Genomic DNA, 25787 nt, shown 5'->3' with positions numbered 1-25787 from the left:
GAAATTGGGACAACTGTAACAGCATAATCAATAAAATAAAATAAAATAACTTGAAAGACTGCAGGTGTTCCTGCCAAGTGAAGACAGGACATAAGGCAGAGTGCCTAGAAGCAGCCAAGGAAGTCAGTAGGAAAACAGAACTTAACTGATAAAAACATCTGCCCAGCCCACCCAGGGCCCCAAGTCAGTGCCCCTGCACCACAGCAGCTCAGGGAATGGCTTCAGGGGTTTCTTAGATCAAAGAGGGCTGGGCCACATGGCCCTCACTCATCCCTGTGCTTCCAAGCCTGCCATGGAGACAAGGGCAAGTTAGTACCTCAAAGAGAGCTTTACTTCCCATGGGAAAGCCAAGATCATGGAGGAAGGGGAGGTGGAGAGGCAGAAGAGCATGCCTGCCATGACCATGTGTTCTTGTAAGGTCTGTTTCCACCTGTCTGACACATGCCTCTTTCCTCACCAAGGAACGGTCCCTTGCCCACCAGCCCTCTCTTGAGGGCTCTGTACCAAGATCTTGCTGTATGCCACTGACCACAGGCCCTAGCTCTCCAAACAGCAGAAGACAAGACTGAGGTCAGGCTCTAGCCCTCAGATGCCACATGGCTCTGAAATTCCCTGGAGTAGCTGCGGACACCAGAGACCACCTGTGGTGTTTCCCAGATGCTTAGGCTTGGGGCATATTATGAAGACGCAGCCCCCACCCCCAAGCTGAGGCTTTGATGACATGCATAGCCCTCTGATACCAGAGGCCTAACACTGCTCAGTGGGATCAGGGCCCTGGAGTAGCGAGAAAATCAAAGAGAGGGCCAGCCTTTTCTCCCACTTGCCCTTCCTCTTTAAAACCACAAGGGGTCACTCTCAGACCAGAGCTGAAAGGAATAGCAACTGCTTCCCAACAAGTTCTCTAAGACAATTTCTCTATGTTAAAAGCTGAGCTCTGGCCCCAGGCTATGCTGCGCTTAGACACTTAACATCTAATTGGTTTCAAGTGGTTCTTACATTTGAGACCCATCCCAATACACATACAGGCATACCTCAATTTATCGTGCTTCACAAAAATTTTTTTTTTAAACAAACTGAAGGCAAGATCTTCCACCAGCAAGATTACCATTCACCTGTGATACTTGCTTTGTTGTGGTGGTCTGGAACCGAACCTGCAATATCTCAGGTATGTCTGTATATGTGTTAGCTCACTCATTCCCTCACCAAATATTTATTTGAGCCTACAATGTGCCAGGCCTTGGGAAAAAGAGAGAATGCTCTATACTCTGAACCCAACACAGGTGAGATGCCAAGGCAGACAGCTCAGTATTATATGGGCCCTGAGGCCAGACTGGCTGGGTTCAAATCCCAGCTCTATCACTCTTTAGCTGTGAGCTATATAATTTCTCTGCACCTCAGTTCCCCAACTATAAATGAGGATAATCAATGTATCGATATGTAGATAGTACCTGCCACACAGTAAATAAGCACTATACAAATGTGTTCTTAAAATCATAGGGCCTCAGAGTCACTAAACCCTGGATGTCAAAAAAGCTCAACTCCCACCCAAAGCAGCGTCCCCAGCACAGGGGACCCCTGAAGCCACAGGAAGCAGCTCATCCTTCTCTGAAAGTTTCTCCTCTTCTAGGTCTGCAGACTCCCAAGATGCCCCAGGTCCAACACAACCTTTATTCCATCTGTAAAACATCACAGGGCAAAGCAATGGTGAGCCTGGAATAAATCCCAGTGCAGCACCTGCCCTTCCTCAAGGCGCAGGCCCTCTCACTCCCCAGAGCAATGTGTGCTCTACCTTCTAGTCTCCCACCTTGCACCTCCTGAACCTACTGCTGGAGCGCTCATGTATTTCCAAAGTTTAATGACAACATCCTCCAACTGAACTATGAACATCTTCATTGGTAAGTGGCCCTATTGTTTCCAATGGCACAATACTCGTCATCTGATGAAATCTTCACAGTAATCCTGGGGATCTGGCAGGATACACAGGACAGAGGAGGAAACGGCCTCAAAGGAGTTAAGCCACCTTCCTACTGTCCGGCCTCTCAGTCACCATTCCAAGGTCTATCTTGGACCTTTTCTCTTCTAGGCCCGGCACTCAAGATCTGTTAACGCCCTTCTCCATCCTGGCCATGATTCAGTTTGTCAATGTTCCGCTTAAAGCTGTATCCTTCACCTCTCTCTTTCTTTAGATTTTATTTATTTTTAGAGAGCGGGGAAGGGAGGGAGAGGGAGAGAAACATGGATGTGTGAGAGAAACATCGATCGGTTGCCTCTTGCATGTTGCCACCTGGGGACCTGACCCACAACCTAGGTATATGCCCTGACCGGAAATCCAATCAGCGACCTTTTGGTTTACGGGACAATGCCCAACCCACTGAGCCACACCAGTCAGGGCAGTATCATCTTCTTTCTGTGGATGCAGAGAGAGTGATGTGGTCAAGGCTACACCAGAAACTAGGTTTTCTCAACCCAGTGCCTCTGGGATAGAGAGTTGGCTCTCAGACTATCTCGGCCAGTGACAGCAAGATGATCCACCAGAGGATGACATGAGCTTGCTGTTGGGCTCAAGGACTGGAAAGACAAGGCGTTTTCCTAACATCTCCCCTGTGGGACAATCACCCTTTTAGTCCCTGCTTTGGGGCTATACCCAAACAGATCACAGCCTACCAAGGTCTTACTTAAGGAAGGAACCTGGGAAGGGGGACCTCGTAACTTTTCTGGGCCTAGCCTAAGTCTCAAAACTGTGCAATATCACCAAAAAAAAAAAAAAAAAAAAAAAAAAAAAAAAGCAGCAACAGCAACAGATTAAAAGAATCTTCCAGTCCAAATGACCTCAAATATATATAATAGACGTTTTGGCAAGGGACTCACCAGCCCTCCCCCCACTCTCCTACAGAGGCAGGGCAGGCTGGAGGGCACTCCAGGCAGAGGGAAGCTGACAAAGGCACAGAGACAGGAGACAGCTGGCAGGGCTGAGAGCCACCAGGAGCAGCCCACCATGGCTAACGCACCAAGTCTGAGCCAGGAAGGTAGAAGATGAAGTCAGGATAAGGCAGGTGAGCCTCCTCTTCCACTGCATCTGCTAAGAAAGGCGCCATTTGGGTGCTGTCAGCAGGCAGGACAGCATATCTTGGCCCAACTGGGGTTTCAGGCAGGTTGCTCTGGGGGCTGTGTGGAAGGCGCACTGCACTGACAGGGTGGAACAACTCATGGTCTTTAGGTCAAGAGGTCAGCTATGGTCAATAATGGCTTTGACCCTGAGTGGTTGACACCACAGAGAAGCCCCATGTGTCCTGTTTCAGCACAGAGACAGACACTACTTCAGGGCATCATGCTGCCCAGCCACAGGCTGCTTGGAAGGTGGAGACACAAGGGTACCAGAAAACCAAGAAACAGAGCTTAGACTGATTAGCAGAAAGCCGGTATACAAGGCTATTGTCACCAGGTTTCTGAGCTCATAGGCAGCACGCACAGGATGATCTCTCAAAGAAGCAGAGGACAAAAGCAAGCTGACCATCCCCAAGCTAGAGGAACAGGACTGGCCGCAGAAAGCAGGGCCAGCCTACATTTTCAATGATGGGGCAGGTGATATTTGTACTCAGATATGAACTACTTACAGTGAACAAGGGTCCTCTTCAGTGAGATCTGCTAGGTACACATTTGCAAAGTGGATGAACAGCATTCCTATGGCTTGTTTGGAAGTGTCTAAAAACCTGTACAAAATAGAATCAGCACTTGTGATCACACTGACAGGAGGGGAGATCCAAAATGTTAAGCCTGAACTAGGAAAAAAGCCCCCAACTTCCAATTATCAGTCACTTCTCCCTCAGGCATCAGTACTAATTCAGGCTTGGCATTTCAGCTACCTTTCGAAACCTTCAATAACATTACATTAAAATCCCTAAAAGACCACTGATTAATAACATGCAGCATGTGCAAAAGTAGGTTAACAGTTGTTCGTATGGTAAATAATATAATTAATAAGTAATAAACTGTTTTGCATATTCACAACTGTAAACCTACTTTTGCCCTACCCTATACATTTAAACACATTAAACACATATTTAAAATATGTGTTTTCACTTTTTCTTTTTTTTGTTACTTCAAAATGAAATGTTAGGTCCCAGCTTTGTGAGGGAGCCCAAGGTGCCCTATTTCAAAGAGCTCCCATTCAACTCCACTCACAGTTGAGGTAAGTAAGTGATGTGCAAAACTAACAAGACCTGCACAAATCCAGGATGGCAGATGAAGGCCTGAACAATTGTTGCTGCTGCCATTTAACAGGGGGTTGGATAAGGGGTGACTTTTTCTGTTAAAAGGTCAGGGAGAAAATATTTTAGGCTTTGTGGACCACTGTTCTCTGCAACAATTGCTCAACTCTGCCACTCTAGCCTAAAAGCAGCCAGTCACTACCATCCCTATAACACTTGGTTTATTAAAACACAGTGAGCCAGAATGGGCCTGCAGGCTACTGTGTGCCAACCCCTGGGCTAGATGACAGGAGTTTCAAAAAGAAAACAAAACAAACAAAACAAGGTTGTTAGTGTTTGGGACACACTGTGTTATTTGCTCCACCTGAGCCCGTCCACATTGCAGGAGTCTGGTGATGAGGCAGGCATTCAGTTTCCCCTCTGCCACAAACACCTGGAGACAACTTGTGGTTTGTGGTTGAGGAACCCCTGGACTGTGGTCATATCTCTTGGGCCCTCAGGCTGAGCACCCAGAGTTGGGCAGGGCCAAGAAGGAGGTGATGAAATGGCACACAGGCATGGGACATCAACCAGGGGTCCCAGGGTGGGAGCAGACCTTAGAGATAATCCAGACCAACTCTGTAACCACCTGAGGCTTGAAAATCAGTTCTTAAAATCATGGTAAAGAAGGAGTCACCCAAGGGCAACATGTGTAAATAGAGAGAGTGCCCGAACTCAAGGTCCTCCCTAGGTTCTCCCCAGCCAAAGCGCGAAACCCAGTTTTGAGAGAAACCAATAAGAGGAAAGTAAAAATAAGAATTATGACTATCTAGAAATTTTGCATTAAAGATCAATTAAGTGTGTACTTAACATTTTATAAAGAGGCCTTTATCACAGTGATGTATCACGAGTTTTCTCTGGAGGGGAAAATGGCTATTTTGTTAGGGCAGGTGCCAGCCTAGGCAGCCCAAGAAAGACGGTGCCCTGTGGACATCATGTTGTCCTGGAGAGCTGGTTGTTTCCTTGCAAGTGACTTATTTTTTTTGGAGTTTTGTGTATACAAGCTATGTCTGAAGCTTTACCACCATTTGTATGAAGGAAGAACAGGGTCAACCTAGGACCAAGAAAGACTAGTTTTGGTGAGAGAAGCATTTACATGGTGTATCAGGCTACTATCTAAATTCAGATTATTTTTTGCTTATGCATACAGACTATGGAATCCGAGGTGTTAACATAATCTAACAGGGAGCCATAACTAAAGGGGCCTATAGCACAGACTTATATCAGTACCTGTGTTAACTTCTATCATCTCATATCACACACCAGGGTGATGATAAGAATAAAGGTAGGGCTCAACATCTAGCTGAGAAATATCAATGTTTTCATATAATACACAGTCAAAAACATTATAGGAATGAGTTAATATTAAATGCCTACCATATCTTCCACGGACGTCTTTCATGCTTTGGTTCTCTGAAGCGTTTGACTAAAAGAAAAGACAGACATTCACTAGCTTTCCACAGTGATTACAAAGCAAAATACATATAACAAGTTGGGTACACTGAGTGTTTGCCATGTCAAGTTAAGGTACTTGCTCTTTTATTATGTGACAGTGTACAATAACTCATGAAGGTCACAAAGGCCCTGTATGCCTGCTGACCAGTAGAGACTCTTCAGAAATACACTTAGGAAGAATGACCCCTTTCAGTGCGTGAAAAAATGGTGTTTTCTTCTTTGTGACAAGGCTCTCATAAACAGGAATGGGAAACCACAAATTGGGATGTAGCTACTTCTAACTTCAGGATATGCTCTACCTAACCCGAAGGTTCACTGGGTGCTGCTCCCAGCCTGGCACTGAAGAGACACAGGCAAAGGCAGTTGTTTGGCAGGAGGCCAGGCACACAACCGTATGTGTGGCAAGTGCTAGAGAAGAAGTAAGTCTGAGGCAGAGTGAAGGCTCGAGGGAAGGATTACCAGCCTGCTTGCTTGAAATAAGGGTGCTAGTCAGGAAAAGGTTCACTGATGAGAGGTAAAGGTCCTGAAGGCTGGACAAGAGTTTAGCAAATGGATCAGGGAGGGGAGAGAGCTGCATACGGGACAGAGCACACACCATGAGCTCACAGGTACAGGGACATAATGTGGCGGAGTGTGTTTGGCATAGTTTGACTTGGCTTTGATACATCAGGTAACAAGCGAGACAAACTGAGCAGGGGCTATAAAGGGAGGGTCTGGACTGAACCCTGCAGGGGAAAAAAAAAGACAGGAAAGATGCTAAGCAAAGTCAAAGACGTGGTGTGAATTGTGTTTTAGAAAAGCAGCTATGAATTGGGTAGATTCAGAACTGGGTTCCGGGGGGTGAAGTGCACTGAGGAAGGACGCTGGCCATGTCACAGCACCAGACATGGCCCTCCCATCTACAAAACAGCCAGTATAAAACAAAAGACATCAAAACATAGCCCAAGGAGAATGTTCTGCCCTCCTTAGGAGATACATGCTGAAATATAAGAATGGCTTGCAAGTTACTTTCAAATGGTCTAGATTTACCCTGTGTTAAAAGAGGCAGAGAATGGGGGGGATAAAGAGTGGGGACAGAAAAGGGGGTCTATGGGGGTTACGTGCAGCACACAGGGCTCATTTCACTCCTCAGTGAGGCTGTGCACCATCGCCTCCACGTGGAGTGGGCTGCTAAGCAGTCTCTGAATTAATGCACACGCTTCCTGAAGACAGGCATGGGGTCCTGTCACCCCTTCAAAGGAGTAGTGGCCAAAAGCTAGACAGACATGGCTTTGGGTCCTGTCTGCCACTATCTAGCTATGTGACTTTGTGTTAAAAAGAGGCATTGGAGGTGTGCAGCTACGACCTACCAGGCTGGCATCAGGATGAAATGAGAGAAAAAGGTGAAGAGGCAAACACAGAACCTGTGCTTAGGAAAGCGAACCCCATTCTGTACCCCTGCCCTGGACCCTGCTTTTCCCCACCTCTCTGCGTCCACTCTACCCAGTGCTGGGCTGAGATAGCCCATCCTGTCTCCAGTCTCTAAGAAACTTGTGACCTTGGGTCTGCCAGCCGCAGTCTGATTCTCCACTCCAGCCTCCTTCGTCCCACACCTGCAGGCAGCTCAGGGGCTGTAAAGCCAGGAAGGTCCTAGGATGCCAACCCTGTTCTCCTCCTGTCACCACCTCCCCCTGTCCCCTGCTCTGAGTGAATATATGAAGTATATAAAACTCAGAGAGTATATTCTTTTGGTTAGTGTTGGCATGTTTCACTTTACATTGAAGGTGGTTGTATTGTAAGCAGCATATAGGTGAGTTTTTACCCTCAAATTTGGCTGGCAATTGTAGTGGGTTGAATGGTAGTCCCCCCAAAGATATGTCCAAATCCTGACCCACAATAGCGGTGAATGTGAACTTATTTGGAAAAAAGAGTCTTTGCAGATATAATTAAGATAAAGATCTTGAGAAGAGATCATCCTGGATTAACCAGGTGAACTGTAAATCTAAATACAAGTATGAAAGAGAGAGAGAGAGGAGAGAGAGGAGAGAGGAGAGAGGAGAGAGGAGAGAGGAGAGAGAGAGAGAGAGAGAGAGAGAGAGAGAGAGAGAGAGAGAGAGAGAGAGAGAGGTAGAAGACATGAGGGGAAAGGAGGGGGTCCTTGTGAAAGCAGGCAGACTGGACTGGCACAGCCACCAGCCAGGGAACCCCTGAAGTGGAGAGACAAGGAAGAGATAATACTCTCCCCTGAGCTGCTGGAGGAACTGTGGCCCTGTCCACACCTTGATTCTAGCTGTTGTGCTTCCAGACTATGAGAGAATGAATCCTGGTGTATTAAGCCAAGAAGTGTATGGTTCTCTGTTATGGAATCCCTAGTAAACTAATAAGGCATATTTTTCTTTTCCTTAAAAAAATATTAAAGGAGTATAAACAGACTCTTGGTAAGAAGTCTGCCTTTCATCTGAGATCCCAGTCCGTTTCCCTTCTCAGGACCAACCACTGTCACCCCGATCTTGTGCATCCTTCCAAACACGTGGCAGGTTGAGCACAGAGATGGAGATGCTCCTCTAAAGAGATAGACGGTGGCACAGTTTACACAGTCAGTGCTCTCACTGAAACTCCCTCTGAAGTTTAACCTACTACATACATGGCTCCGTCTCTTTCATCAGAGGCTACGTGGTAGTCCATGGCGTGGCTGTGCCACTTCTGAGTCACTCTGCGAGCGCTGCTGCAGCGAATGTCCTTGCTGCGTGCCTGTGTAGATACGGTCCTAGTGGTGGGCTCGCTGCATTGGCTGTGACCGCTGATCCTGTCACGCTGCTCTCCTCGGAGGTTGTGGCATTTCCCCACATCCTTGCCAGCATGGAGTACTGGTGAACCTTCTTGCCTTGACAGTTGGATCCTTGAGAAAGCTGTCTCAGCATGCCTGCAGTGTGCACTAACCAGGTTACTTGGGTGCCAGGGCATCTACAGGGCTTGCTGCCACCCACCAGCTCAGGTGGGGTTGGCAAGGCTCCCACCTGCCCTCCTCTTTGGCATACACCCTGACTCCTCTTGATTGGGCCCTCGTCTCATACCCTTCCCTGAGGGTAGCAGGGCACAATGCTCACTTTTCTAGAAGTTTCATGCTCTTGGTGCCATACAACAGGACAGCAATTATGGATTATCTAATTCTACCCGTCTGTTTCACACCAGCAGCCACATCACTAACTGCTCATGTGACTCTGCCGCTTGGTTTTGCACACCTCTCTCAGTCAGCATCTGGAGGACAGGGACCAGGCACCTGCTTCACTGTCCTCAGAGCCTTGTCTGGCTGGTGCGAGTGGTGGGAGAGAGCTTGGATTTTACTTGGGATGTTTGCTTTTATGTCACAAGGAAGAAGACGTTAAAAAAAGTGGTGTTCAAAGTCAAATCATAGGAATTGGAAGGGAAATCATTTCCATGTAGCACCTTCAGTCTTATTTAGAAACTGAGTCATAGAAAGCACAACTTGTCTGAAACTGAACCACAAAATTTAAGAGTCGTCTGTTCGTTACTGGGTGCAGCCTGAGAGAAGCAGAGTTACCAGGAATGAAAGAGATGGGAGAAGCTCCTAACTATCAGGGGAAGAGAAGGAAAGGCTTGCAGCTGAATATAGACAGGGTAAACAGGGATTCTGCAGACCTGGTTACCAGGTGGTGGCAGTCCCTCAAGCCCCTCCTGATGGCATTTCCCAAACCAGCAAAATTCGATTCAGGTGGAAAAATCACCCCCTGCTGAGGATACAGTACAGGAAGAGGCTAGCAGGGCCCTGGGCAGAGAGCTCCCTTTGCCATGAAAATCCACCAATGCAATTCAGTTACAATATAAAGTGTGAAATGTTTGTATTCTTATGCCTAAAGTGTAATCTTAGCACAGGAAGGGAATCACAGACCACATAGTAGCCATCTTAGCGTCTCACACTTCAAAAAGTGATAGAACAGCCCTTGCCAGTGTGGCTCAACTGGTTGGAGCATTGTCCCTCACACAAAAAGGCTGTGGCTTTGATTCCAGGTCAGGGCACATACCTAGGAAGTGGGTTTGGTCCTCAGTTGGGGCACATATGGGAGACAACCAATTGATGTTTCTTTCTCACAAAGATGTTTCTCTAAGATCAATAAACATATTTTTAAAAATTAAACAAAAAAAGTGATACAACAGATGCCACCTTGTACACTTGTTCCTCATGGACTACGGGATATCAGAGTCACAGGCTCTTTGCTGGGACCACAAAACCACCAGTCTGTGTGTGAGGTCATGAACCTCAGGAACAGGAGCAGCTTTCTCACTTCTCAGGGTCAGGCTGGTCAAGACCATAAGCTCAGGCCAGAAGTCTGTATGCTTTCTTATTTATCCCCAGAGAAAATACGCCCCTGCCAATAACCTTGAGCCAGAAAAAACCCACAGTCTTGGAGCCCTGTGCCCAATGACATGCTGCTGACCTGGGCTACACCCCTGATGGCCTCATTTCTCAAGCTGTGCCACGGGTCAGTGCCTCATGCAACACAGGCTTCCCATTGAGGGTAACAAATTACTCACTGGGCCAATGGCAAGCAGCCCCCTCCCCAGCTCAACAGCAAACCTCACTGCAAGATGCTGCCATCGGTGGCAGCTGGGCATCAGCTCATAAACCAGGCAGCTTGGACTCTGAGAGCCAGAAGGGTCATTGAGGATTCAACCCACGTAGTGAAAAGGGTGACAAAAACTATGGGGCAAGAGGTGACTTGTTCAGGATCACCAGTGGAGCTGTGACGAAATCCGAATTACCTGGGATGGGCCTTTCTAACTGGCACAGGCTTGAGCAGTGACCTTAAGCCATGCCTTGCTGGTTCTAAGAGCCCAGGATCTCCATCCCAAAGGGTAGAAACTGTCTTTGGGGTGAGCAAATCCACCTTGACTGCTGGAACCAGCAATCAAGGGAAAACCCAGAAATGGTTCTGCACTCTCCCTAAGTATATATAAATGATCATCCCTAATGCCAAGTCCCACCCAAACATCCTTATAAGCCCCAGAGGTACTCAGGTTCTTTAAGAAAAAGTCCCCAAAGACACCGAGGTGTAGGCTGCTGGTTGCTTGCTTCATACTGCGCCCCGCCCCTCACTCTTCCTTTCTGAGGGAATTCTCTCAGGTAGTTTGCAGACCACATTCCCAGCCTCCCTTGCAAGGTGCATGTGGCCATCTAAGTTCTCTTCAAGGAGACAGGAAGAGCCAGGTGGTTCTTATGGCAAGGAACTAAATGGCAGCCAAGCTGGAGATCATCTGAAATCGAGTCCTCACTTCATCAAAAATTTTATTATTTTAAGTAAGTCACCTCACTCTGTGTCTAAGTTCCCTCATTGTCTACATCATCGGGTCCATGAGGGGAGAAAAGCAGCTGCAGCTGTGGCCATCGCCATCGCCACCACCACCGCCACCACCAGCACTTACTACAGGTGCTTTACAGCATTACTTCTAATCTTTATGAGACAGACCTAAAAGGTGCCATCCTCACTTTATAGATAAGGTCAAAGGATTTGCTGAAGGTCAAAATGGCAACACCAAGATCTGCATCTTTGTCTACTTGATCCCAGTGCCCACCTTTTCCTCTGCCATCTTGAGGAAGTCAACTACAACAATGGTTCTGGTACGGGTGCTCCCCAAGGGCAGAAAGTGCCCCCCTCCTCCGCCTCAACAGGGCCTTCCAACTTGTCTTCTCTTCAACCCCCACACCCAGAGCTGGAACGCACTGAGTACGGCATGCCTTGCTTAAAGCCTTTCAGTGCCCACCTCACCTCCCCATCCTCTAGAAACACAAGGCATTTTTTTCTCCTCTTAAAAATGTTTTTTTGGTCCTCGCAGGGCTGTGGGGCGGAAGCGCACGCGAGGGCCGCTGGGAGCCCACGCTCCCCTGGTTACCAGGAGGGCCAGGCATGCGCCACGGGTGTTTTGGCAGGAAGCACAGGGTGGGCCGGACAATGAGAGCATCTGTCAGCAGAGCCAATAAAGCTGCACTGGTTTTGAAAAAAAAAAAAAGTTTTTAAAAAAATTGAATATATTGGGGTAACATTGGTTAATAAAATCACATAAATTTCAGGGGTATAATTCTGTAATATAATCCATCATCTGTATATGGTATTGTGTGTTCACCACAATTCATACTTTTTAAGTTGACAAACAAGGTCCCCTGGCCTGGCATGTCCCATCTTAGCGCTGTCCCCCTACATTGTCCCTTTGACTTCGGACATCCCATGTTTTTTTCTCTTGCATAACTCTTAGGCATCCTTCCAGTTTTAGTTCAGACAATTCTAAGACTTACCTCCATGGCAATTGAGCTAAGCTTGCCTCCCTCCCTTGGGCTCCCTAAAGTCTCCTATGCTATTTTGGGGTTAACACTTCAAATGCAATACTAAGGATTTGTCTGTCTCTCCCACCAGATGAGTAGTTAGAGGCAGACAGGAACAAAGCAGACACTTACTTACTAACCTGAACAAATAGAGCAGAACACACTAGAAGAACACACAAATCAAAGAAGGCAAGAGCTTAGTGCGTACAGTGTGAACTCTAGGTTCAAAACGTCACTTCAGCATTTACTGTGGGACCATGGAATATTGCTTAACCTCTCTGAGCCATGACCTGCCCCTCTATAAAATGGAAGAAATTATAGTATCCACATCATAGGAGCATTAATAAAACAATATATTTAGAGTGCTTAAAACTGCGCTTTGTACTTAGTAAGGACTGTACACATTTTAGCAAGAAGTAGCTTTTTCAGAACTACAGCTTTCCAGGGGAGGTCTCGGAGCCATCTGCTACCGATGATCTCAGGGTGGATAAGGGGCATTGTCACAGTGAGTGTTCCATGAGGATGTTTGATGGAAAGAAGTACAAATAGCTGACAAACACACAAGATAGCCACCTCAGTAATGCCCATTTAAAAATGCAAATTAGTAATTATCTTGCCCAGATTAGAAAAGATTAGCAAATGGACACCCTTAAACTGCTGGCGGAAAGATAAGTACAATCCAGGGGAAACTGGTGAAGTGGGTTTGTGACCGTAGTCCCCAGAGCCACCAGGTAAAAGGGGGCATTAAACTAGTGTTGGGTGGTCACAGGGGACAGAGCCTTCTGGAACCCAGGGATGCTGGAGGAAGAGATGTTGTAAATGCTTCTGGGTGGAAGGTGGGACAAGTGAGGCCTTCAGGATGCAGAGTTCAGCTTCAAAACCAGAAGGAGCTAGAGACCTATAAGAATTTCTAATGAGGGCTTGTTTGTTGGGGTAAATTCTTCCTGAATATTGATGGAAGCCCCAAGTGTGTATGGGCTGTCCTGGAAGGACCCTACCCTCTGAGCCAGGGTCCCTGGGCAGCTGGGGACACTCTAGGTCGATGGAACTCAGAGAAACGCTGCATCTGCTTCTGCTGCACGTTGCACTGCTAACATATATTCCCTGGCCACGTAAACTTAGGAATTTTATAAGATCTCAGAGTGGGCAAAGACCTGTGTGTGGTTCTTTTTCTTTCTGAGAATCGACAGATCTCTTAAAAAGCTGCAGCAGGTATTCTAGCAGTATCTATTATGATTTTAAATGTTTATACACTGTGATCCAGAAACTCCACCTCTAGGATTTTCTTCTATGGTTACACATGAAAATGCCCAGAGGTCTGTGTAAAAGAGTGCATTGCTGCATTGTCTATTAAGAGTGGAAGATTTCAAAACCACCTAACCGTCCACCAGTGGGAAAAGGGTTAAATATAAATGAGCACATACTGGAATTCAACTGTTAAAAACTGAAGTAGAGCTGGTATACCTGCTATGGGTGAATATTATGATATGAGATTATACCTCAATAGAGCTATTTAAAAAGTGAGGTAAATCTATCTGCATTGATATAGAAAAGTGCCCATGTTAAATGGGAAAAAAAGCAAGTCACCAAAACAGTAATGTGTCCTGTGAACCCATTTTTTAAAAATTATACATACATATAGAAATTTGTAGAAAAATGCCATAAACTGCAAACTATGGTTGCCTCTCTAGAGAATGAACTTACAGGGAGCTTTCACTAATTTATGCTATGTATTTCCATATTTTAGTTGTTTACAAAGAGCACATATTTTTGTAGTAACAGAAAAGGTCTAAAAAAGATTTGAGAAGAAAGCTTCTGCTGTTAAAAACAATAATTAAAAAATAACAAAATTACAACTGTGCACATTAGAAAACGAATACAAAATTTCCTTCTGAGAGAAGATTCCAGCAGGCAGTACTCACTAGAGACGTCTCATCAGCTCATTTAGTCCACATCAACCAGGGGCTAGGATCCTTGCTGTGCCATTTATTATCACCAGTGGATAAAATGTTCCACCATGCTCTTGTCAGCCAGGTCAGGCACTCCCCTCACATACACTCCATGCTCACAGGCAGAGTTAAAATAAAATGTTTATTGTATTTTGTAGAATTCCCCAGTTTCCCTGCCTTTAAAAAATTAACCAAGCACTAATCAATTCTGGCTGTGTTGAATAAGAGGCCTTTGATTGTAAAAAGGGCTGCCCTTCACTGCAACTCCATGGTTGGCCAAATAGAAAAAGGCCCAGCCCCAGAGTGTGCATTTCTCAGAGGTGACATTTGCAGCCATGGGCCCAGCCTCACCATGGAAGATGATGCTCAGCTCAGGCATTGCAAAACGGTGTCTTGCCATATGCTTCCTTTGGTCCAAGAAGGCACCCACTAGCTCCAGGTGCAGTGATGAGATGCATTTTCATCCTTGTAACCCATGGCTCTGAACTGACTCCAGCTGCTTAGGGGGATCCAAACTCACCAGAGTACAGACATATAATGGGTATAGGAAGAGCTCTGGTTTTCATACATTGAACCTGCACAGAAAGGGTGAAGATCCAGCTATATTATCCTATCACCAAGAGTTTACCACAAGCCAAAAGAGTGAACACAAAACTGCCAACTCACTTAACTGGGTCACTCAACTCCAAGATTTTCACTAGGAGAAAACCCCAATGTACTGTGCTTCATTCATAAAGATAACTCCATTTGACCTCTGACCTTCTGCAGTCATATACTTCAAGTGCCATTCTCTGGCAGCGATAAAGAGGCCACCAGCCACCTACCTCCCTCATCCAGCAACCCTTGTGAATACTTTGGAAATTAGTGTGAGCAAAATTGGTCAAGGACAGGTTCATACCCAACAGGGTCCCCAACCTAAATCCTCTTTACCTCCCCTACTACCTTAATGGAATATTCATGACCTATTCAACTGAGTTCCTAAGATTTCTAAGAAAGCCTAATCAGATAAGGCATCATCATCATCAGAGATACTGAGAGCTCCAGGAAACCAAATCCACTCAGTCAACCCAATTTTCAGATGAAACTGATAATCAGTGCAATTAAAGAACTCGCCAAAGTCCCAAAGGCAGCAAGTGGTAGTCAGGACCAGAACCCAGGCCACTGCTGACCCTCATTCCCCATTAAAAACAAGGTCCAGCATCAGGACCGACTGAGCCTGGCCTCTTGGTACAAAATGTAAAGCTTGTGAAATGCAATCCAGATAGCATTATAAAAAGTCAAGAATAGCCTCCCAAAAGAGAATTCGCTCTGAAAACTTAAATATACATAGATGAAAAAATGATTCAAGAACTTTATTCCACACTGCAAATAGTTGGTAGTGTTTATAGCTATAATACATGCATGGTCCAAAATTTCAAGGCTTGTGGTAACAAGTCAATTCAAGTCTCAATGCAGGTTGAAACAGAATGTTTGGCCACTGAAGTTTATCAGTACAGGGAAGGGGCCGCACTGGCTAAGGCTGTAACAGGTCTCCTCTGTGGCTTCTCTTGCCACCACTCAGCCTCCTTCAGTATAGTTCAGGCTCTTGGGCAACCCTGCACCTACCTCAGGCCAGGCCAAGCAGCTGGGAGCGAGGAAAGCCCATTTCCCAAGAGAGTGCAACATCGCTCCACTATCACCACATCCCTCACCACCTGTCACTGGCAGATGCTCCGGGCTCCGTGCTCTCAGGCTGCCATGGCCAAGTTGTACAGCCATTAGGAAGGTTGGTTCACAGGAGGGAAAAGTTCCCCTTCTCATGCCACAGTCTAGAACGAACTACCTGGACAAACCAATGAGCATCAGTAAATGTGTCAAGGGGGAGGGGGAGGTGGCAAAGAAACAGTAGCTAGACTGGGGAGTGATGGGGAAAGAACAGAGGCCTCAGAGGCAGGACATACATTCTAGTCCTTGCTCAGTCTTTGACCTGCTGGAAAGACTCAGGCAAGCCTTCGATCCCTCCAGTTCTGCCAGTACATGGAGTCTTGAATTAAATTACCCATATTTTTTAAATTCTAATAACCAATGATATGGTGTGAACTGTCCTACCGCCCCAGATCATCTGCTGCAGTGAGCTCACATTTACTCAGCACCTACCATGCACCAGGCTAAGCACCTATCTTATTTAATTCTCATAATAACTCACTAAGACCTCCCTCATTTCGAGGATAAGTAACAATCTCAAAAGAATAAAGTCACCTAAGATGAAGTCACACAGCACTGGAAAAATGTGGCATGATGGTCATGAGAGGCCAGGGCTCAGATTTAGGCAGTTTGGTACTTGAGCCCATGCACTTAACCACTGGGCTATACCTTGTTCCCTGGCCCTTGAACCCTACACTCCCAGGTGAGCTTCTCTGTTCCCTGGTCTGGGAGCCCTCCCTTTGGATGACAAGCACTCATTTGCTAGGTTGTCCTGAGAGCCTCCCTAAATGCACCTGTGTACTGAAAGCACCAGACAGAAAGGCCTCCACTGTTTTTCAGAGGGCACACACCTATATCCAAGAGAAACTGGCTTGTTACAAAGCTACATAAGGAGGTCAAGGAAAAGTTGGGGTTCCAGGGACTAGTTCCCAGTATCTCAGAAGGCCTCGTTTGACCTTCTCAACAGACAAGAGCCAATGTAGCACTGTAGCTTTGGAGGAAGCTGGTGGGACTGCCAACAGCTGGAATGGCTGGTGCTTAGCGTACCACGGGTTAACTTAGTAGGAGACTTACTCTGGGAAGGCACTGAGGCTTCACCTTCAAGTTTTATTGATGGGAGTGAATTAATAAGCACCCGTAGCAGAAAAATTTATAGAAGCCAGCTCTTCTCTTGATATCAGAGTTATCAACCAACATGTAAGACCTTTCCCCTAGCTTTTCAGCTCAGTGAAGTTGGCACCCAGAGTCTTCTCTTTTCGAACAATACAAATTGTGTAACCAACCAGAATCTGAGCAGGAGAGAAGCAACAGTTTATTCCCTCAGTCTCAAAGTCTGGGAACCAGGTGGCAGGGCAGCAGAGGAAATCTTAACTGTACAGTAATAACCTGACCCCAAGCAAGCTTGGGACCTTAAATGAAGAAATCATCAGTCCTCTATGAGCTAAAATGTCTGTAATCCTCCTTGGCTGGCAGTAGGAATGCATTCAGAGTGGTCGGATGGGTAATTCAGGCACCTTGGGATTCCTCTCACAGCTATTTTCATCTCTTCTTCACTTAGAAACAACAGGGGGACGAGTGGGAGGAAGAAGGGAGATAAATGATCGTTGTGAACTCCAGTACAGGAATGAGACACTGCAAATAAACTATAGCTGGGAGCACCAGGCTCTCCCAGAGAAGGTGGTCTGAGTCAAATTTGGACTCCTGAACCTCAATGCTCACTTTATGCATCTGTCTTCTGGGATCCCTCCAATTTTCCTTCTGTGACGGCACTGGGAAGACCACCGTCATGTGGCATGGTGGTCATGAAAAGCACTACCAAGTTTTTCTGCATCTCTTGTCCTATGACACTGAATAGAGAGCTAGGCAGACAGCTTGGTTGAGGATCAAGTTGAAAGGGAGATTTGCCTCCATCACTTTCCTTGAGGGCTACGAAATACAGCTACAGGTAGTGAGGGAAAGCACCTGAACATCTTGGGTTAGTGAGAGAAAGCAGCTGAGCATCTTTAGTTTGAGAGAAGGGCTTGCTGGGTGATGTTTTGGGATTGCCTTACAACTGTGTCCTCCTTGGTTCCAGCCTAACTAGAAGACTAGAATGAACATAAATCAACCCCAGAGAATCAGCATGTGCTCCATCTGCTATTTCTCATTTGAGACAGGCCTGCCTATGACACCTTGTGATCAGAAAGGCCAGGCACAATTCATGAGACCTTGGGAAAAAAGCAGGCGTAGGGCTCAGGTAGGGCCTGCCTACTCATCCTCAGATTCTCCAACCCAGCTATAGAGCCAGGGAGCATGCTTCCTTTGGGCTGGCAATTCTACCAAGCTATCTGCAGGAGACTTAGCTAAAAGCATACTACCACAACTGATGCTGTGCAAGAGGAACTAGAGGCTGCACCACTGATGTGGGTAGGCAAGTGTAGAACCCAAAGAAAAGAGAGTTAAAGCACTCTGTCAGGAAATGATCAAACAATCTAATACAAGAATCAGGAGAGTGGTGATTATGCCTAAGTACATTCTAGGGGCAAGGGAATGGCAGGTGGCTGGGACGGACTTACCAAGTGCTCAGGGCACTGAACAAGGCTCTATACAAAGACTCAATATAATAAAACTACTATATACAAGCTAGAACTTTAGCACATCCTCTCCCTTAGCATTGATATATGAGCTCTCTGGGCTGCTGTATGTCTGAGAGAGGGGGGAAAAGAAGATCCATTGACTGCCTCCTAACAAAAAAGGTATTGAGAACTCTGAAAATGTATAAAAAGTCACCATGCACAGAATAAGTAGGCTCCATTTCAATTATTAGCCCCTGTCTGACTCCCTCATGTATCTCAAAGGCTCATTGTACAACAAAGTAGATCAAAATTTATCTTGTTCAACAATCCAGTGTGGACTGCAGAAACTGATTTCCTACCAGTTAAAATACAAGCAGTGAGCAACCAGGCTGGCTTGCGAAGGATAAGGCAAATATAGGAATATGCCAAAATGCCTCTCCGAGGCCCTTAAAGACTGAAGAAGCATCCAACTGCCACCTCGGATGAGATGTTCACTGGCACTGAGCCTGTTCCCACCACCTTTAAGAACTCAGGAGGAATAGTGATGCTATACCCTACTCTGTGGGATTCTGGCAGCCCTGCTCACCAAGATAAAATCCAGTCAATAAGCTCTCACTTGCCTACTCAGGATGTAAATATACCTTACCATGGACACTTGGCATACAAGCCTGTAATCATTAGTTACTAGTTCAAGGGATCTGCCTTTCTAAATAGATTGCAGACCCTTGGAGAACAGAGATCAAGTCTTCTAACTTTTCTTGTACTCACCACCTTCACTATATTAGTTATTTCTGCATAACAAGTTAGTCCACAATTTAGTGGCTTAAAACAATAAACTTTTATTACTGGCTTAGCTGGGTAGCTCTGGCTCATAGTCTCTTGTAAGGCTACAACCAACCTTGACTGGGCTGGAGGATCCACTTCGAAGCAGGCTCACAGGCTTGGCTCTTGGCAGCAGTTCTCAGCTCCTTAACACATGAGTCCCTCCACAGCACTGCCTAAGTGTCCTCAAAGCATGGCTGCTGGCCTTCCCCAGTGACTCATCCAAGAGGGAGCAAACAAGAGAGCACACCCAACACAACAGCTGCAGTCTTTTTAATAACTTAATTGCAGATACGACACGCCATTACTTCTGCCACATTCTTCAGGTCACATAGACTAACCCTGACCCACCATGGGAGAGGTGTGTTTCAATTTGTGAGGCCTCTGTTGTTCTATTTTCAAACTCACTAATCTATCCTTCTGTAGAGTTTAATTCCCTGTTATATCCATCCAGTGAATTTTCAGAAATTGTATTTTCAGTTATGGACATACCATTTGGTTCACTTTTACTGCTTCTGTTGTGCTCCGCATTATGCTCCAGTTCTTCCTTAAAACCTTCAGCATTCTTACTGTAACTGCTGTGAAGTCTTTTTCTGGTGTTTTACCATTTCTGCTAACTTCTCAGTTTATTTATATTAATGGACTTTTCTCTGCTTATAGATGACAAATTCCTGCTTCTTCACATGTCTAGTAATTTTTTATTAGAGGCTATATACACTATGGTTGCTAAATTCAGTATTTGGATTTTGTTGTCTTCCTTTAACGAGTACTGCAGTATGTATAAGCACTTAAGTTTGTAGAGCAGCTTGATCATTTCAAGGGTTTTTTTTCTTTGTCTTTTAAATCAACTCTGAGGTATAATATAGACCAAAGACGCACCCATACTAAACATACAGTTCGTAAGTTTTGAGAAATGTATACACTGATGTAACCCTCACTGCAACCCAGATATAGTAATTTTCATTACCCCCAAAAGTTCTCTCATGTCCCTCTGCAGTCGGTCTCACCCCTCCCACACCAAGGCAACCACTAATCTGCTTTCTGAAACTAGAGGTTAGATTTCCTGTTTCTAGAAGTTCATATAAATGTAGTAATATACTATGTGTTCTTTTTATCTGGATTCTTTTGCTCAGCATGTTCAACCAGTGTTGGATGTACCAATAGTTTGTTGTTTTTTTGTTGCTCACATGTATTACAGTAGTCCCTCTCTATATCGCAGTTCACTTACTGTGGTCTCACTGTATTGCGAGATTTTTAAAAATATTATATTTAATTATTTATCGTGGCTTTTTTGCTATATTGTGGGATTTTACGGTACTGTATACATATGTTGTTAAAGTTACGTAGGCTTAAGAGTATAGAATAAATGTAAGGTTCCTACTTCCTGGGGGGGGTCTAGAACGTAATACCGGCAATAAGTGAGAGAATACTGTATCTTGTACGAATATACTACCATTTGTTTATCCTTTCAAGTGTTCATGGACATTTGGATTGTTTCCAGTTTGGGGTAATTATGAATAAAGTTACTATTTATGTACAAGTTCTTTTGTGTCCATGTTTTCTTTTCTCTTAGGTAAATATCTAGGGATGAAGTTCTAGGCTATATGACTGGCATACTTTTCTTTTTAAGGAAATTTCAGTTTTTCAAAGTTGTTGTACCTTTTACATTTCTGACAGCAATGTGTAAAAGTTTTGAAGTTCACATTCTTTTCAACTCTTATTATTGTCGATCTTTTAAATTTTAGTCATTCTTGTGGGCGTATAGCTGTATCTAGTCACTGTTTAATTTGCATTTCCCTGCTGACTAATAATATTGAACATCTTTTCATGTGCTGATTGGTCACCTGTATATTTTCTTTAGAGAAATATCTATGCAGATCCTCTGCCTATGTTTAAATTGTGTTGTCTTTTTACTGAGTTGTAAGAATTCTTTACATATTTTTGATGCAACTGCTTTGTCATATATTCACATTCCAAATATTTTTCATAGTCTCTGGCTTTACAGTATGTGTTTGAAGGTCAGAAATGCTTACTTTAGATGAAGTCCAATTTATATATTTTAAAAAATGGTTCAAGCTTTTTGTATCCTAAGAAATCTTTGATTACAAGGTCATAAAGCTTTTCTCCTATACTTTCTTCCAGAAGTGTTAGTTTTCACTTCTACGCCTAGATGTATGATATATTTCTACTCAGTTTTTGTGTATGGTACCAAGAATTGTTTTTAAGCTATGTATCCTTCCCTCTGAGGCTAGATAAGGCATGATTCTTCTGAGATATCTACTGAATGCCTCAGTGTTCAACAAAGTCTCTCACTCTAACTGGAAAGAAAAACATCTCCCAGTCCTAGAAAAATAGTTCAGCTTATAGCTTCCCAGCAATTGTTTTTGCTTTGCCTCGTAAGTTTTACCCTATCCACACACAGATTAATGTTTAGAAAAAGACTTGAGGAGACCCATAAAAGCAAATATCTAGAGCTTTTCTTCTATATAGCTCATTTTTCCCCATATTGCCCCTGAAAATTCCAACTGCTCTGTCTTCTCAACTCAGCAAGGTTGCTGAGCTCTGCTTGGGTTCCTCCTCACTGCTCTGAGATCTGGAAACTGTCTCTAGCAGAAAGCTGAGGTGAAGACTATAGAGCTATCCTCATTATTTTCATTCCCTCAGGGATCACTATCCTGGCTGCCTATTTTCCAATGTCTGCAAACAGTTGTTTTGTGTATTTTGGTTTGTTTTCAGGTTGCTTACAAAAGAAGGTCAAGTTCTATACCGATGATTACTTTATTGACAAAAGACTCTTTATCAATCTTTGAAGAGGCTCAATTTTTTAATTTATCTATCTATCTATACAGGAAAAGAGTCCTCTGACTTCAGTGAAAAGCCCTATTTGATTTCAATCCCAAAATGAGAAGCCTTTGGTTTTTTCCTGGTCCACTTCATCACGCCTAGAAAAATGACTGGAATGATGCTCTCAGTGGAAAACCAAGCAGATGAGGGACAATGAGAAACAAATGACGTTGAAGAACTTCATATGTCAAAGAGACAGAAAGCCCAGCGGTTAGAAAAGCAGTGTCCCTGTTTCACAAACTACACGTGAACACTGCACACAGCACTCAGGTAGAGCAGTGGAAGTCCCAGCATTAGAATGAGACCCACCAGGTTTGAATTCCAGTATTCCACTCAGTGGTTGCCACAACCTTAGACAATTCACTTAACCGCTCTGTGCCTCTGTTTCCCCAGGTATAAAATAGGATCATATGAGTACCCACCTCATGTGGCTAATATGAGAAATAAAAGGCACTTTTAGGGAATGGGACATAATGAGCACTACAAATATGACTAAGTATTATCACCAGATTTTTTGAAAAATAGCAAAAGCACCTTCAGAGCCTGTAGCTCTAACCTCCCAACCAGGCAAGGCTTTACAAGGAGACTGAAAACAGACCCTCCATTTACATAGTCTCAAAATATCCTCCTACAAGTTACTTAATAATTACAAAGGGAAAAATTGTAACTTCACAATGGACAGACCTGGAGGAACCACCTTTCCCAAGCTGTCAAAGAGAATCTGCATGACACCTTGGGGACCACTGGGATAATCTGAGATCGGGGCCTCAGGTTCTGACATACTGAGGAGGTCACAACATCACTGATACAGCATCCCCACCAAAAACACATAACCTGAATGCAATCACAAGAAAACATCTGACAAACCCAATCTGAGACATTCTACAAAATCATTGGGCTTTATTCTTCAACAAGAGCATCAAAGCTCAGAAATACAAATAAAACCTGAGAAATTGTTCCAGACTAAAGGAGACTGAAGGGATGTGGCAACTGAATGCAAGTATGACCCAGACCAGGATTAAATAGCTATGAAGACAGTATTTGGGCAATTGATGAAGTCTGAAAATAGACTGTGGGTTGATAACATATTAATGTTAAATATCCTGAGTTTAAATAGTTGTACTGTGGTTATAAAAGAGAACTATAAATGCTGAACTACTTAGTGATGAGAAAAGAGAAAGATCTCAGTCTACCCCATCTCCTATGTCTCACTGCTCTTTTTATGACCGTCCTCCCAGTAGAGAGCAAACTGCCATTCTGGGCTTGAGGATTCAGCCAGAGGACCAGCCTGTGCCAGCACCAGCCGGGCAGAGAAGCAGGCCAGGCCTAATGAGAAGCAGAGACACAAAGAGGCCTAACTTGCACAGTACAGACTGTACATCCTATAGACTTGAAAGAACAGTACTAGGTCATTAAGGAAAGTTTCTTGGAAGAGAGGAGGATGGGGCTAGGTAAGGAGGAAGGGGAAAAGCATTTAGAGGACAGAGAGATGTGGGTCAGGGAGGAAGTAGGACTGGATTTGGCAGATGCAGGGGCTGGGGAAAGAGCAAATCTGTGCATCTTGCTGCGTCCCAGGGTCTGAGATAATGACTATTCTACTTGGTCCAGACTGCAAGGCAAACCGTGGTGACTGCAATGTCCACAGCATAGAAAGAGCTAAGAAAAGAAGGATGGGGGCAGGTCCAGGAGTCTGGCTGTCAGGCAAGATACCAGAATGCCACCTCAGTCCCAGGCAAAGGACTTACTACGTAATGCTACGGGCAGGTACAGCTAGTGGGAGCAAGGACTGAGAAGCTCACTGGTATGATTCAGGGGTTCATATGCCATGAACATCTTCATATAGCACTGCTCCCCACCCCCCAATGCCCTCATGCCTCATATCAGTGCAAACCAAGGCTGTTGATGGAAAAAACACATTCATTTAAGTCTCCCCGTACTGTGGTTGCAGAACCCCAACACCCATCTCTCAGGCAAAGGGTGGGGCCGGCAGTGGAAATGGCAGACCTGCAATCTTCCACTCTGTTACATCGGAAACACCAACAGCAAACCCTGGGCAGTGAGGAGCAGCCCCATCTGTGATGCACTGCATTTAGTGAGCTCTGAGTAGGTCTCCCCCCCACACGCCACTCCTCTTCATGTCGACGCAGCACAGACACCGGGTGCAGGCAGCCTCACTCGCTGGGTGACCTGCAAATATTTTAGCCCAAAACTCAATGGCCAAACAGAAGACCTGCTTGAAAGCACTAATGCCGCCTTGGCCAAGATGTTCACTCACACTGTGGGAGGGTCTGGGCAAGGGATGCAGTGTGTGCTGCGGCTGTTCACCTTCTCCTACAGGACAGCATCTCGGGCTTGTGTCGGTTAACCCAGGCAGTTACCACCTCATCTCCCTGCATAATTTTTCATACTATTAATGAAAATGTCTTCTAATAAAAATGGAAAAGCCTGAGAACACTGATGAGGTTAAGAGATTAGAACAGCCTACAGACTAGAACAAAAGGCGGTGGTGGGAAACATTTTGAGAATGGTGAACAACTTAAAACAAAACAAAACATAGTGTGGCCCTGCCATAGTGCATGTGTCCCAACCTACTGTGCATACAACTTTATCCATGAAAGAAAAAATAATAAAGAGAAAGCATGAAAGCTCTTGATACCTAGCACTGGTTAGTAACAGGGAAAGCCACAAATACTTGACACAAAGTCTTTAAAAGAAATTTCAGAGCCAAGAAAAATACTGGTCGAGTGTCCTAGCCAGCTGAGTGACCCTTCTTCCCATGTCACCCCTTGGCTGTATGGCACCACCCCACATAAAACCAGGCTCTCGCTGAGGCCAAGCCTCACCAGCTACTGTCCCCACCTCCTGAGAAGCAGCCCAAGTGAGACCTGACTATGGCACAGAATATCCTTTAGAATGAAGAGAACACTGAACCAAATGAAATGGGGGAAGACATGCCTGACGGTAAGACAGGATTGTGGTAACTCAAGTGAGAAGTCTTTGTCTCTTTAGCACAAATGCAATTCCAGTGGTTGACAATCCTGCTGTGGCAACTACAGGAGTTCTAGAATATGCTGACAACTGGAATTCTCATGAGAGACATTTTTCAGCAAAGCCCAACCCCACCAGAGCCTGGGACCAGGCTCACAGAGCGAGCTAGAGCTTCCTAGAATTTGCCCATGCTGGCATTAGTCTTAGACAGCTATCCAGAATTGAGGCTGGACTAAAAATCCAGGGGTAGAAGCATCTCTGCTTTCTCTACACTGGTGTCGAATGGGTGGACAGTCCAGAAAAGCTAGTTAACAGTAAGGAAATGTTCTGATTATTAGCTAAAAGCAATGTTTCCAGAGCCAGACAGCTTGACTCAATCACCTACTGGCTGCATGGCCCTGGATAGGTTACTGAACCTCCCCGTGGCTGGGTTTCCTGAAGTATAAAACGGGGCTAATATCAGCCCCTACCTCTCAAAGGGGCTAACACACAACGCCTGGCACCAAACAAGTGCAGCAGCTCTGCCCCCATCATCACGCCATCCACAGACTCTGCCAACAGGACAGGGGCTGGGGCAGAGCAGCCACTGGGTCCCCATTTTTTCTCCTATGGCCCAAAGGATACAAACAGTAGATGTTTCCCAGGGGACCCCCATGAGATCTAAAAGGGTTGTGATAAAAACTGCTTTAAAAGAAAGGTTCTAAAAGACATAATCGAAATGGAGTATGAGGTAAATGCGGAACCTGACTTGCCACTTGCTGATTTAATATACCATCCTTTTTAACTGCAAGCTACAGAAAAGAGGGTTGAAACTGAATAAGGATGGCTCTCTGGAACCACCCTCTGAAGCACTGCCTCTTTTTCTGGAGGCCTCTTACCAGTGCTTCTGAGCCCCCAGAACTGATGGCCGAGACCCTGATCTCCTACG

The 25787-nt window shown here is 45.2% G+C and overlaps 1 protein-coding gene across 3 annotated transcripts in view; it reads right to left on the bottom strand.

Moving 5' to 3' along the window:
• Positions 1-25787, bottom strand: part of STIMATE (STIM activating enhancer) — a 47641-nt gene that overhangs the window by 14107 nt on the left and 7747 nt on the right. For 2 of the 3 annotated variants that reach the window (XM_090284035.1, XM_090284036.1), the window contains exons 2-3: positions 5625-5673; positions 3615-3710 (exon numbers count right to left, since the gene is read on the bottom strand). In XM_090284035.1, coding sequence (XP_090140161.1) covers positions 3615-3710; positions 5625-5673 — 145 coding nt within the window. Of the gene's footprint in view, positions 1-3614; positions 3711-5624; positions 5674-8325; positions 8605-25787 lie in introns of all 3 variants that reach the window. The other variant, XM_090284037.1, reaches the window with a different exon arrangement.

This window comes from Furipterus horrens, unplaced genomic scaffold (assembly GCF_987537825.1).
Source record: "Furipterus horrens unplaced genomic scaffold, mFurHor1.1.pri manual_scaffold_7, whole genome shotgun sequence".
NCBI lineage: Eukaryota > Metazoa > Chordata > Mammalia > Chiroptera > Furipteridae > Furipterus > Furipterus horrens.
Note: the sequence above shows the minus strand (reverse complement) of the source record. Positions and strands in the feature narration are given on the sequence as shown.